The 14,799-nt window shown below is 42.4% G+C and overlaps 1 protein-coding gene across 1 annotated transcript; it reads left to right on the forward strand.

Annotated features, from left to right (window-relative positions):
- The first annotated feature begins 111 nt into the window (after positions 1-111).
- Positions 112-13,367, forward strand: LOC136443345 (nuclear envelope pore membrane protein POM 121-like). The gene is made up of 11 exons (XM_066440547.1): positions 112-582; positions 1,716-1,811; positions 2,614-2,781; positions 3,637-3,762; positions 4,004-4,148; positions 4,505-4,722; positions 5,012-5,189; positions 5,564-5,846; positions 6,216-8,318; positions 8,604-8,720; positions 9,618-13,367. The coding sequence occupies exons 1-11, from the start codon at positions 173-175 to the stop codon at positions 9,797-9,799; spliced, it is 4,026 nt and encodes a 1,341-aa protein (XP_066296644.1). The 5' UTR covers positions 112-172; the 3' UTR covers positions 9,800-13,367.
- The last annotated feature ends 1,432 nt before the right edge of the window (positions 13,368-14,799 follow it).

Consider the following 14,799-nt stretch of genomic DNA (forward strand, 5'->3'; position numbering starts at 1 on the left):
GAAAACCAATCACTAGTTGGATAACTTTTGGATCGAACTATAAGTTTAAAACATCTTTACTGATTGGTCAAAATCTTAAAATGAACTTTCAACCTTGCTCAAATACGCATGCGCAATTGATAGCTATTGCTGCAAATGTTCAAGATGGCGCCAACTCAAAGATGATGGCAAAATGCGGCCAGAAAATCGCAAATTTTATGCGATCGGTGGCGTATCTGCAGGTTTCCTGACAGGAATTTATTTCTTTGGATTATTTTATTTCCTCTTGTTGCTTGTGGGCTTAGCAGGCGCGGTCGCCGCTGGTGCCTGGGCCTACGACACCTACCAGTGGAAGAAGCGACAAGTCGTCGCATGGCGCCCGAAGAGGCCAAGGAAAAATTCTACGCCGGAAACCTCTTACATGAATGGCTCTTTCGGTAACAGAACCCTTGGTAGCAGCAGCAAGAAACCCTTCACTCCTACCCCCAGTTTTGTAAGAACTAGGTCTCCCGAGTACGAGCTCCAGTCGTCGGCGGGACCCCTACTGCCTTCGCCCGGAGAAGAGCTCTCTCTCAGTGCGATCACAAGGCGACTTACTTTCAGGTGAGGAACCGGTGCGATTTTATAGACTTCCGGTCTATCATACTGCGAAGGACAAAGATAGATAATATCAAAAATAACATTTTCAGTAGTTATAATTTCCAGCAGGTTTTAGCCATTTTCTTGTAAGTTACGACTTTTCTAATCACCTCAATGTAAAATATCTACAGATATAAAATCGTGAAACACGAAATTATCATCAAGTAGATGTTGTAGGGGTAAATTTCTCTTTTTCCCCTCGTGTATGTAAAAATGTTGTGGTTTCATATTGCAAGGGTCTTATATATTTAGACCACTCAACAATGTACCCTGTATTAAGTTGTAACATATACTTGGTGATTTATTATCATTTATCAAAGCATGTGGCATTAGGAAGCAGAAGAAGGATTATAGGATTATGTATGGCCTTGATCATTTGATAGAGTAGAGTAGAGTAGAGTCTGATGATTCACTATTTTGCCCTTTGTAAAGGCCAGGGATGGATTTGGTAAAATGACCCTTTGGTGATGACTCACTGGTGACCTTTGCTGGGAAGAAATGTCAAAAAACGTATTTTTTTTTTACTGTTGGATGACAGACACTTTCCATGTACATAGATAAAATGATAGAACAAAAGATTTACCTTTTACATGAAATGTTAAGAGAAAGTTCATTTGCTTTAAAAAAATAGTTCTGTTGTCAGTGTTCATACTTGATAATGAACAGCTGGACTGGGTGGAGAGAAACAGCGACAAGCTATGATGATGATGAACAGGTACAATAAACTTTAATAAAAGGATATTTCATGTACAAACATGTAGGTTTATCTCTGTGTAAATAACCAATTAGAGCTGCTCATCCAGCAATTACACCTCCTTTCCACTAAACTTAAAGCCTGCAACTGCTGAGTGACCAAAAATTTGACAGTTTGCTTAACGTTTTGTGTGTTGTTGTTTTTCTTAATCATACTTAAACATTGTGCACACATTCCAATTGTAAAATCAAGGGTCACACAAATCCAGCTTTGGTTGTTCAATTGTCGCTCAGCAATTGCCGTCTAGCAGAAAGGGGACCAAAGACAGAGTCCATATGTGTTTAGAGGCTTACTAAATTACTTACTGTAGTTTAATGTACCAATGTTTCCCTCCTTTGTTCAGTACCCTAGGTAGCCCCACCATGCCTGTGACATCACCTGCCAGCCCCACTCCTGTAGCACGGAGGTACCCAACACACCAGGCACAGTACACTACAAGGTAGTTCTGATGCACTTTTATTCCTGGCATTGACCCAAACCTTTTAGGATTTCTAACACTCCTGTTTCGGTTGAAGTAAAAGCCTGGTTTATTGATTGAAATTGTGATGAGATTTTTGTATTGTCAATACCTCCATTGAATAGGGAAACATGAGGTAGCTGTTAACATAAAAGTTGAAAACTCTTCCACACCTTTCGGTGTAAAGGGTGGTGCAAATCTCCTTTTCTAGACTATAGCCCTTGGGTCACACAGGCCACTACAGTAGAGGGCTAGTCCACTGGTAGTGGAATATGTTTAACTGCCATACTCCTCATCATTAGTGCTGAGTGCTGAACAGAGAAAGCAGTATGTTCCATTTTTCAAGTCTTTGGTATAATCCAGCTTTTAAACCCCTGATGACCTTCTGAATGCAAGCCGAACACTCTTCCCCCGGGCCATTGTAATACTTGTAGCTGAACAAGGTTAGAAATGTGGTTACACCCAATTTAGACGGGACAGAGACAGTGTTTGGCAACCCAAAATTTCTGACATCACTGAATGATAATTGGAAAACATCAGAGATTATTGAGGAAAATTGGAAGATCATTGGAAATCAAACCAAATTTTATTGAAGGATGTTGGAGATTATTTGAATTGGAAGACCTTGGGATTATTTAGATGTCATTAAAGTTAAAGACATTGTAAATCATTTAAATGCCATAGATAGACCTTGGTGACCATTGAGATCATTGTACGCTCTGGGTAATCCCTCACTGCTTTTTTGTGTGTTATCTTTAATCAAAAGTTGTCCATGCCTTTCTAGAGGGACCCTGCCCCATGTGAGATGGCAGGGCAGTCTGGTGTCCAGAGTTCTCAGTCCACATGGCCAGAGGGGAAACAGCCAGAGTCCAGTGACAGTGAAGATAGCTGCTCCCCCTCCCAACACCTCCCTGGTCTCCTCACCCAGCCTGCTGCTCAGGCCGAGCTCAAGGTAAGGGACTTATTTTTGCAGGGACTTAATTTTTCAGTAGGCATGAAAGGCAGGTTTTTGCAGTGTTTGAAAAATAGTGCATCACAAGAACACATATTTGCAGTTTCATTATTTCTAAGGTAAACCACAGAAATAAAACCACTGCGAGTATTTCAAGATTTGCAGTTGCACCAGGCTACTCTTTGATTTAGAGCTGTGTCTGGGTCCAAAATACCAGAACCCTGCTGCACAGGTACTGTACAGGTACTAATCAGGTCAAGCCTGACTGGGATGACAGGTCAGGGGATGGCAACTTTGACATAAAATTACCATGAAATAACCGTTGGCAGTGCACTGAAGCCACATCTACACCATACTGCAGCACAGAAAAACACCTTTGTAAGGCTGGAGTCAAATTTTTGAAATCATTACAAGTCCAGACCTGAACCTAAACCTCTGGACTCGAGTCTGGACCTGTACCTAAACCTGTGTACCAGACGTACCTGTACCTGTACCTACAATTTGTCTAAGTACACATCTCAGCTGCACCACTAGCAGATATGTGAGTGATTTGATAGCCAGCTGACAAAGATTCAATAACTTTCGTTTTTTAAAGTGGGTATCCTGGCCTTTCCTTTGGCTTTTGAGGAGTCCATGTTTCAAATTGTTATTGGTAACAGTATAGGTATAAGTTTAATAGTTTAAGTATAACAGTACTATCAGTTTTCAATGAGGAGTTTAAGAGTAACATTGAAATTTAAGCATTTTGTTTGGAAGTAGTAAAAGTGATGCCTGTACTTGACTCTACCTTGTTTCAAATCTAAAAACTTATTTCGAACTCAGAGAAATTGAATGAAACAAAACCTGCATTTCCAGGTCATCAGCTGCAGAAGAGAGCCCGTCAGCAGACCCCTGTGACACAGAAACTGTCGTACAGGCGCTACGACAGAGACGGAAACGGTCGCGCACTGACAGCGAGGAGGGAAACTATGACAAGAGAAGGTGAGTGTCAGTGCAGAGAAAGTAGAAAACAAACAATGTTTAAAAGACGATATCTTCCCGCATTTAAATGTTGGACAGTCATCTTTTATTTTAAGGTATTAATAAACTGCTATTTGGACATTTACCTTTGAAGCATCTTTGACAACGACTACTTTAAAAGTGAAAAGAGGAGGTGACATGTATGTACCTCAGCTTCCAACTCACACCTCTTGTACTATATATGTATTTTTTATGTCCTCAGAAGAAAAAGTTCTGTGTCGTCCGTCAGTTCCGCCTCCTCTGCGTTCAGGACCATGCAGCCTCACCAGGAGGGTGAGCCTGTCCAGCCCCAGGCCGGGGCGCTGAAACGGCCCGCACTCAGGCAGAGGTGGGAGGACAATCCTGAGGTAGGTCAGGATATATGTTCTCCAGACATAGTTGGTTTGGGGAAATGTGCTCTTTCTTTTCTTAGAAAATCTATGTTCCAAATCTTGCATTTGTATTCATCTCAAAAATACCAAAAATCAAATACATGTGCTGCTGACAATTAAGTTCTTTTGCCCACTGTTACACTAATTTATAGGGTGACATTATCTTTCATCACAGGTTAGTTATATACAATTGTAGGTACCCAGCTAAAGGGTAAAAAGCAAAATTGTTTCTAACTAATATTGCAATTGGGTATCAAACCAAGGTTGTGATGGCAAAAGGCCAACATCCTACTACAGTACTGCTATCACAATGTCATGTTCTTCCTGCACAGGTGTTAAAGAGAGTGAGGAATGGGGCAGGTAGTCCGGCCGGCTCCGCCAGAAACGCATTCAACAGTTCCTTCAACTCCTTCCGCCGCGGGCAGGACAAACTCCGCGGGAAGCGAAAGATCCACGGGTCCCAGAACACCTCCCCGGCCTCCTCCAGGGTCAGCACTGTGGGGTCAGTAACCCCCTCCGACAGGAACACGCCTGATGCCAAGAAAATCAGGTGAGTAGGTGGAAAAGAGTTGTTAATTGGTATTCTAGTGGTCATACATATTTCCTTGATGTGTTGGATAAATCATGATTTTTTTAAAGAATTATCATGAGCTGTCCCATTTAAAATGCATGGTTGTGAAAGTCATGTGTTGTGAAAGTATAGACCTAGTATAGACTATAAGAGCATTCAGTAGATTGAGAACTTGAAACGTTAAGCTGTGGAGAAAGTTGCACTGCTAACAGTGTGCCATGTAATGTGTAATTGTTTGGTAATGAGAGATCTTCCATTTGTTTTGCAGGGGTTCCAGCCCACCCAGTGAGGCAGACAGTATACAGGATGAGTCGTCCTCATCTGCAGAGGGTACAAAACCTGCAGACTCTGACAAACCTGCAGCAAAGGAGGGGGCAGCGTTACAGAAGGGGGGTCCTGCCAGGAGGAGGGGGGTCCTGCAACTTCAGCACGAGGGACTCAAACTGGTGAGGTCTCTTTCTGTGGTCTTCTCTCCATTTATGTACTGATGGCCTAGTGGTTAGGCTGGCAGACATGGGATTGTGCGGTCACTGGTTCCTTTCCTAGCAGCATTTGGCCAGATGTTATGTCCTTGGTCAAGACACTTAACCTTCCTCACTCATAGCTTTGGTTGGCTTTGATAAAATGTGTGAAAGAAGAGAAATGGACTCCACCTTCCAATACCATGCTCAAGACACAATGGATAAGAACCCACTGCCCCTGCAGCCTAAGAAAGTCTACCTTTACCTGTACCTTTGTAAAGAAGACCGAAGAAGACATTCAAATTCTGGAGTGATCATTGTTTTATACAATAGTATATAACTTCTATGTCTTCCCACAGCCACCCCCAGGCCCTGACCCAGGATTTGAGGTGACGAGAGAAATCTACGAGGAGGATCGTCGCAGGAAGGTGGAGCGCGTGAAGAGAGTCCTGCAGGCGGCGGTTGGAGAGGAACAGCCTGCCAGCACCGCACTGACGTCGGCGGCCTCAACAGGCCTGTTCACTGCACCTGCCAAGCCTCTACTCTCCAAACCAGACGCCAGGACAGACTTGAGTAGGCCAGGCGCTGGTCTACTGATGACAGCCTCCAACCCTACTCCTACGCTTTCTCTTAACGCTTCAGGTGTGTGGTTTAAGCTATTGTTTGATGTTAGTTTTTGTATGAATGTGTTAAGTCCAAATCTATTACATTCAAATTAGCTTCTGTTTTCTTTGATGATAGTTTAACAGGTAAAATGCATTGCCAAAACCTTACAATTGTGACTTTCGATGTGTAATTATGTAGCTATTGTTTGGTGTGAATTCGAGATTAATGTTTCAAATAAGATTTGACCTAAGTTATGTACAGAACACAGAGATTTCAGACAACAGTATTCTCTTATATTTGCTTTTTAGCATTGGTAAGATGCACTGCCATAACTTTACAATTGTAGATTTTCTGGTACAATGTACACAACAGACCCTAATTTCTTTTGAACTGTTTTTTTTGTAGGGCTTGATCTTGCAACGAGTTTAACATCCAAGCCTGCAGGTGGTCTTTCAACAGCTGCCAGCAGTTTGCTGACGTCTGCAGCATCTGCTGCAGCTGTAACCACAGTTGCACCAACCTCCACCTTGACTGCAAAACCAACAGAAACAGTCAAGCCTCAAAGTAGCCTCCTGCTCAACCCTGCTTCTACAGCTCCCACTGCACTACTCACAGCCGTAGCAGCAGCATCAACACCTGAGAATTCTGTTAAAGTTTCGACAACAACTGCAGCAGCGCTCAACCTTGCGTCAGCAGCTCCACCTACGTTTAGTTTTGGTAACCCTGCAACTACCAACAAGACTGCGCTTGCACCAGCAGCCACGGTCTCCGTGCCGTCGACGGCACCGCCGCCGTACAACTTTGGTTCCCTTACACAGGGAACAGCATCTTCGACAACAGCAACCACTAGTGGAGCACTGCCATCTGCACCAATCCTATCTACAGGCACCAACATCAACACATCAGCAGCCCCTGGATCAAATCCAGACACAGGTGGACAAGAAGCAACCTTCCCGTCCATCTTCGGTCCTCCTGCAAGCAATACCGCTCCTGTGTCATCGACAAATGCTTCAGCCGCCCAGCCTAGCTCCACGGGATTGTTTAGCTTTGGAAGCCAAAGCTCTACTGTAAACTCAAAACCAGAGACAAGCACCACAAGTTCCACTACAGGAGGGTTTAATGCAGGGTCTTTGTCTGGTTCAACTACCAGTGGTTTTACATTTAATGCAAATACAAGTGCAACGTCCCAAGTAACTTCAACAGCGGGCGCTGCCTTTAGCTTCGGGTCTGGGGCAACGTCAACCTCAGGGTTTGGAACAGGAACAGGCACAACAGCAAGTACGAATGTGGCGACAACACAAGCCAACAGCAATCCCACACAGACTGGTTTGTTTGCATTTGGTGGGGCCACAAGCTCTGGTAGTACAACCAAACCGGCTACACCTGGCAGTGCAGGGTTCAGCTTTGGAAGCACTCAGCCGGCAACCACGGCACCTGCGGGTTTCTCCTTCAATGCAGCTACAAGTTCTGCACCTGCCGTAACTTCTACTGGGACAGGACTTTTCAATTTGTCTGGGAAAACCACCGCTCCGTCTTTGCCAGCATTTGGGCAGGCAGCCACCACAACCGCTCCTGCGTTTGGACAGACCACGACTGGCACGGCTTCATTTGGACAGCCGGCACCAACAACAGGAGCCAGTTCCTCTGGCTTCTCGTTCGGGCAAGGTACGAAACCATCTGCAGCCGCCACACCCTTCAGCTTTGGCGGTGCTCCCAAAACAACAGCTGCAACGTCATCTGGACTTGGCTTTGGCACAACCATGTCAACAACAACAACAGCTGGGTTCAGTTTTGGAGCAGCAGCAGCAACAACAACTACAACAGCGGCGCCGGGTAATGCACTCAACGCTTTTGGAGCCACGAAAACAAGCAGTACAAGCAACGGGCCGTTTGGGGGGAACCACGCAACGCCATTCCAGTTTGCAACCGCAAGCACCCAGGCTTCCTCAACGTTCTCATTCGGACAGAAAACAAACAGTAGTGTTCCAACATTTGGCACAAGCACAACGACTGCAGCCCCAGCATTTGGAGCAAGTACAACAGCGGCCCCAACATTTGGCGCTAGCACAACAACTGCCCCAGCTTTTGGCGCAAGCAGCGTGCCAGCATTTGGAGCCAATGCCAGTACCACACCAGCGTTCGGTAGCAGCACAACAAACCAACCAGCAGCCCCTGCTTTTGGTGCATCTTCTGCCACGCAAAACCCCTTTGGAGCAACCCAGAATGCATTTGGCGGCGCACAAAATGCTTTTGGAACCTCCACAGCCAATGCAGCACCCGTTGGTATGACAACACAGCCAGCATTTGGACAGACAAACACAGGGACTTTTGGTACTGCTGCCACGGCTACTCCCACTTTTGGAGCGCCTTCGACACAGAACGCTTTTGGAGCCACGGCCACGCAAAACGCTTTCGGGACGTCATCTGGATTTGGTGCAGGAGCAACTACAACAACAGCATCAACGGCGGGGTTTAATTTTGCAAGTGCAGCACAGCCTGCTGGGTTTGGTGAGTATTATTCTCTGTTTTATACTGAGCAGTGTAGCGATCCTCCAAATGTTTTCAATTGAAATTGTTAATTTGTAAAATTACTTACATATACGTCTAGCTGTACTGCAGTGCACCATAATAGTGATACAAATGAAAGGAAAAGTTAATATTATTCTGTCAAAACAGTTCTTACTCACCCACAAACACACTTCATTTGTCTTCACAAATATGTTAATGGTGATAGCACAAGGGCATATTTTTTTTAGTTAAATTTTTTCTTTATCTGTGATTTCACTGCTCCAGGTACCCCCCAACAGTCGTCAGGAATGTTCAAGTTTGGGCAGACCAACACCCCAGAGAAGCCTGCCTTTGTGGCCCAGCCTCCTGGCACACCTACACCTTCATTCAACTTTGCAGCAGGTAACATACAATCAGCACTCAGTGCCACTCACTCACTATCCAGTTTAACATCTTCTGTTCCCTGTCTTCTAACAAAAGTCTAGAAAATCTAGTCAGCAGAATTATCCAAATGAGGAAACCTTATAGAGAAGCTCCATGTTCAGTTTATACTGTATACCGGTACCCTACTTAACATAGTATAACAATATTTACAAAGATTTCATCGAAACACAGAGGAGACCAGATGTTTTTTCTATCATGAACACGTTTACATTGTTTGAACAGTTTTCATCCAATTTTCAGTGAGAGAGCTACATCTCTCATCTAGATACAAGTACATTGAAGCAATTCTTTACAATTTTAATCCAAAAAGAACTATAGTATATATATATTAGTAACCCAAGTTTCAGATAGAAAGTTTGCCTCTCATACATGTGCATATATTGAAGCAATTCTTTATGTTATGATATCTGTTTAATATATCTGTATGAGGTAGATTAGCCTTATGGAACTGCAGGGATCTCCCTAAAAAATGGTACAGTGGCGCTCCTCCATCCTGTTCTAATCCCAGCTCCATCTTGTTGATTTTCAAAGTTAGGATATTTTTTCCAATTTTTACCCAGCAAAGCCTGTAATTTTGCTCAAAACTGGAAATTTCAGGTGTAAAGCTGAAGTTGCAGAAAATAATTTCCATTGTGTCTGAAAAAGGCAAAAGGCAACATCCGCTCTCCTTTTGAGAGTTGTGCGCCCCCTCCAGACCTCCCCCCTCGCGACACGTATCCTGTGCCTGGCACCCTCCCCTCATCCTGCTACATATTTTTGGGGAGATCCCTGGAACTGTAGTTATATACCAGTAGATGCCATACTTTGTACCTTGTACAGTTGTTGTGGAATAAGGTTATAATTATCATAATGCAGGAACCCCAGCTGGCACCCCCACATTTGGTACACCCGCCCAACCCAACTTTGGCGGCTTCACCCCCGGTACACCGGGTACGCCGGGCGGGTTCTCAATCGGATCTACGCAGGCAGCCGCAGTGACCACCGGATCACGAACCAGGGATCGCCTGAGGGCCAAACGCAGAGGAAACAAGAGATAGACATGTGTTCGGGCAACGTACCTGCACCTACGTGTATGTGTAACTATCACTTCTACATCAATGCTCCTTTCTGTACATATACTTTGTTGCAAGATAGTCAACAGTAACTGCTGTATTGCTTGTTATAGAAAGCAACTGCAATGATGAAGTTTCTGCAGGTAAACATGCATCTGCATCACTTTTCATAGCTGCAAGTAAAAAATCACAGTATTGTACTATTTGCTGATTTTCCATTTCAACTGAGAATGGGTTTCCGAGAGATCATTAATCTTTGTACATTCTGTTGCTCAAAAGTTGAAATCTTTACTCAATAGTGTTTAAAGGGTACCGTACCGTACAGCAATACTGATTTATGCACCATAAGACTAGCCATGATTTGTTGGACTTCAAGTTTAACAAAGTCTGATCAAAGGTTCTGCCATTGTTCACAGTAGGTCCAAGGCAGGGTTAAAAAGAACCATTGATAAAGGATAATCATGGTCAATCAGTAATTATTGAGGAAAACATACAAAATTTTAAGTTAAAGAATGCCTGGTAGAATTCTATAGAGTCTTAGAGAAAGTCCCATGTAGCTTATCCTTGTAGCCTCTATTTTAGTCATTAAATTCTTTTAGTGACTAAATTGTTGACTGGGCAAAGCAGGGCTGCAGTGGCATCTAGACCGTACTTGCTGGGAAAATAACTGCTTTGTCAAATTTTTCTTGTTTGGAGGCTTTAGTGAAATAAGAGTACAGACAACATTTTAGGGCCGGCCAGGAAATGTAAAGCTATAGATCTAGAGATGTCACACATTCGTTGTTCTGAAATGTTAAGGGCTTATGTTGGAGTTGGACATGATGGAAATATGTCAGATTCCCAATATTTGAAAGAGAAGTCAAACACCTAATGTTGAATATTGTTATGCTGAATTGGCCTGCAGTAAGGGATATCATTTTGTTCAAGGCATATAGAACTGTCCACTTCTTCCATATGCCCATAGCCTAGGTGGAAGTGTCCACAGTGGCATGTAAGATTTTGCAATATTTCATATGTAGTTCTACCATTGGTGTAACATGTTAACAGGAACCTAGAGAGGGTGAGGCCAAATAGCAAGAAAAAAGTGCCTTTGACATTAATAATCTATGATATCTGATTATGCTCATGTCAGGACATGATGCTAGTCAGCAAATGTGATGAATTCTCTCCAAAAAATGTAACGATGAACCTGTTTTAAGGTGTACTCAAGGCTGCACCCCTGTCTAGGTTTTAGTTTGGTTTGTGCCACGTGTAGTAGGGTACCCAATGTTAAACTCAATACTGTGGTTGGTTGATGACACAGTTGCCATGTAAGGTTGAGTGATTGATTGATTGATTAATTAACACTGTTTAAGGTTAGGTAACGACTTGTACATTAATTTGAACGTGTGTTTTTATGTAACGAGATTTAAGATAGCAAACTGTGTTTGGAGGGTGATGTACATACTTCTGTCTTAATGGGCAAATTTTCTTGCCACCGAGTGTGTGAATGCGGACAAGTTTGTGAGTTTGAATGAAATTCTGCATGTTTTTTCCTGACTGCATGGACTGCAGTCTGATGAGGGCCAGGCTTTCCACCAGCATGTAGGTTTCGGCTTTTGACATTATGGTTGTGGAGCTATCCTAAAGTTGTCTGTTACAGGTCCATATACATGTAAAATACCTGAAATATTCGCTGCAGTTCCAATTCCGCGGTGTGCATCGCAAAATCATGACACTTAAGAAACAACTAAGTCGAAAAGTGAGGAAAGGTATCGGTATATGACGGTTTGCAAAAGTATAGAGATTCAGTTTCTTGGGGTCTTTTTGGAGATTAACCACCTCCTTGCTAGCTACCTTACCCTGTAACAGTTTGAAGAGAGTTTCAATAGGTTAGCAGGAAGAAGTTTATTAGGTCCAGGGTAACCTTGTGAAAGGCTTGGGAATTTTGTCATGACTGTAATAGTCAATAGGAATTTCTCTTCACCAGTTTTACATAGTGTGATTGTGTTGTGTTGTGTGGCCAAATGCTGCTATTTTGTTCAACCATTCAAGTTTGCTCATGTGGAAACTGGCAGACGTCAGTATGCCTGTGTATCTATATATGGAGAGTATGTAATTATAAGGAGATTTTGATTTGTATGACTCCAGTTCTTCATGGTTTGCCTGGCTAGACAGTTACAGTATATCCTTTGTTGGGTCTATGTGTAAAAAAAACTTTTGGCACCTATACCATTCTTTAGACCTCCAATTGTAGTTCCTAACCAAAGCTCCCTGGTCATGGCTTTCTTTCAGTCACTGATTCAGTACAGGTTTCCAAACTCTTTATTTTCATAGTAAAACGTTGTTGTAATGCATGACTGTGGTTTCTTTCTAGTCTATTACATATTCACTCCGTATTTGTGGCAAAACTTTTTTATTTGAAAGAGGCCCGATCTTTCACATGGCGAGGTGCACAGTTGTTGAAGCTGTGAATTGTAGTAGTCCATTTCCAGATGCATGTATAATGGTGTTCAAGTTTTAGATGTTCTGCCTATTCCTATATGAGGCACAGTTAGTAACTCAAGTGTTTTTAGAAAAAGCTGGTGGATTGTCTGGCCCTCATCGGACTGTTGTATATTCTTATATTTGGCAATGCTGTGTGCAAGATGAAAGTCTTCCCCAAAACTGTGACATATCAAAAAGAGAGGTTATTTATTTTTCTATATACCCTTCAAGCACAGTATGTTAAGGTTGTACATTCATGTCGAGTCAAGCATGTGATATTCTAAATGTACTATGCCTCAAATGTGATAGTCATGTAGTGAAATTAAACATATGCAATGTTTAACCATGCAAGCTTTTTTTGAAACTCAGTTTAGGAGTAATTGCTTTGTCACTGTTGGTATCGTGTCTAGTGCATATGAACATCACTTTAAAGTTCAGTTTTAAGCAGCTTGAAAGAAGGTACGGACATTTAGTATCACATACGGCAGAATCAAGGGCATATTTTGCCTCTGACACATTTCATTTTGCACTGTGAGAAGCAATATTATTATATTATAAGAAACAATCCCATAAACCATTTGTCCAGTACTGTACACATGTATCTCTTACTCTTAGTGTTCCAAACAGTAGAATTTTTTGGTGATGCCTCAGGGGAGAGGCATTATTTGCTCATTGTATGGCTGTTGTAAAGTATAGTGATGATTCCACAAACTGTTGTGTAGGCAATACAATATGAATCTTAAACATGATTTGTGTATTATTCTTGAGAAACATTACAAGGTGCTAGAGCAATCTGTGCTTGGAGGATGGGTATGTGCATTTTGGGCAGGATCTGCCCTCCTATGAACTTTTCAGGAAGTGAGAGAGTGAATGCGAGAAACTCTTAAATTATTTGGCTGAGTGGTTGACTGATTGGCGTGAAAGCTATAAAACTAGATCCTTAGAGGAAGGAAAAACAAATGTGAGAATTTTATTTTTGTACCGGTATGAATTCCTCCATTGCCTTCAAGCACAGGTTGTGAGCCTGGTTATTGAATGTTATAAACATAAATATGTGTAGCTGAAATAAAATGCCATTGTTATCGGATACGTCTTGTGTTCGTCTTCTTTTCCATAATGTCTCATAACAGGTCTTCTTGACAATAACGTTTAAAATCAAGTGGCATCATGTGGTAGTGTGTTTCACCCAGAACCGAGAGGTCCCAGGTTCGAAACCACTGATATGCCCTGATGAGGCTGCTTTCCTCCCTTCACTCAGTTGAAAATGAGTTCCTTCATGAAGCTTTGGTTATGGATGTCCCTAGGATAGGATGTTAGATAGAGGTCTCATGTTTGAGGAGAGCCCCACCTTGAGCACGTTTAAGAACCAACTACATGTATTGAAAGGAGAAGGGGTTCCTCCCGGTGGTTCATAACCTAATGGCCGCACATGCGATCTAGCCCGGTTAATTGTAAGCTCCTCGCAATACTCTGGCTGGGAAGAGAGAGTAGTCGGCCCACCCAATTCAAAAAAATGCGTTCATGAAATTGTAGTCTCTGGAACTGGAAGGGTTGGGAAGCAATACAAGTAAGTCTGCAATGCCTGATTGACTTGTTCAAAATTGATACCTTCATAAAAGATGTCTCGACTTATTGCCTCTAAAATCCCGGAATATAATGTTATTGGGATCTACAGCTTAATGTATATGGCTACTTTGGATTCCGTCTTTATAAAGCAAGAATTTAATGATCGTAACTCTTCACATGTTGCAACAACAGGTAAAAAATTCAGTCATGCCACTTTCGTTGTCTACTTATTAGAACCTTTAATAAAACTGCCTCAGGTATACATATCTGTATGTTACATCCTGGTGAACATGACATTCAACCGCTCTTAAAGATGTAAAACTGATGTTTCGATATCACTTCATGCATCACACCAGGGCAAAAACAGGTGGAGATTTTTTTTCTCCAAGAACAACGCATAGTATGAAAGTCTATGTCTAAATACTATAATTACATACTGTACATAGAGTACTCTCCAAGCAGAGGTTGGGCTCTGGCTGGTTTTGACATGTTTTTGGGCTTTGTATTTCGTCCTGTTTTCTTTATGTCACCAAACTTACAAAAGGCTGAAACGGGACAAAATAGAAAGCCTGACAAAAATACCCGAAAACATGTCAAAAACCAGTCAAGCTCAACCTCTGCTTGTAGAGTATATATAGAGTAAGTTGGAGACATACATTGCATTACCGAGGCCATGCAAAATGACAAAGTTGACCACTTAAATGCACTCAAACCGTTATGATGTCAAAGCATTGTGTGTCATTTCATTTATTTATTTAACCAGCGGACACACTCAGCTCTCTTGACCTGTTTTTCAGGCTCCCTGGATCAAATACAATGCACAGACATAATACATAATGATCACAATAGTATACAATTTAAAAAGTCGGTATCAGTCCTAATTCCGGCAGTGAGTTTTCTTTGTTCTGTGGAGTTTATTCCAAAGTTCAGGACCCATGTACTTGAGACTGCTC

Source organism: Branchiostoma lanceolatum, chromosome 10 (assembly GCF_035083965.1).
Source record: "Branchiostoma lanceolatum isolate klBraLanc5 chromosome 10, klBraLanc5.hap2, whole genome shotgun sequence".
Lineage (NCBI taxonomy): Eukaryota > Metazoa > Chordata > Leptocardii > Amphioxiformes > Branchiostomatidae > Branchiostoma > Branchiostoma lanceolatum.

What these genes read in the sequence shown, in the direction of transcription:
- LOC136443345 (XM_066440547.1), top strand. Translation starts at nt 173, where the DNA reads ATGCGGCCAGAAAATCGCAAATTTTATGCGATCGGTGGCGTATCTGCA. An exon ending in AGCACGAGGGACTCAAACTG is followed by an intron (nt 5,190 to 5,563) that starts GTGAGGTCTCTT and finishes GTCTTCCCACAG; the next exon opens with CCACCCCCAGGCCCTGACCC. An exon ending in GCTTTCTCTTAACGCTTCAG is followed by an intron (nt 5,847 to 6,215) that starts GTGTGTGGTTTA and finishes TTTTTTTTGTAG; the next exon opens with GGCTTGATCTTGCAACGAGT.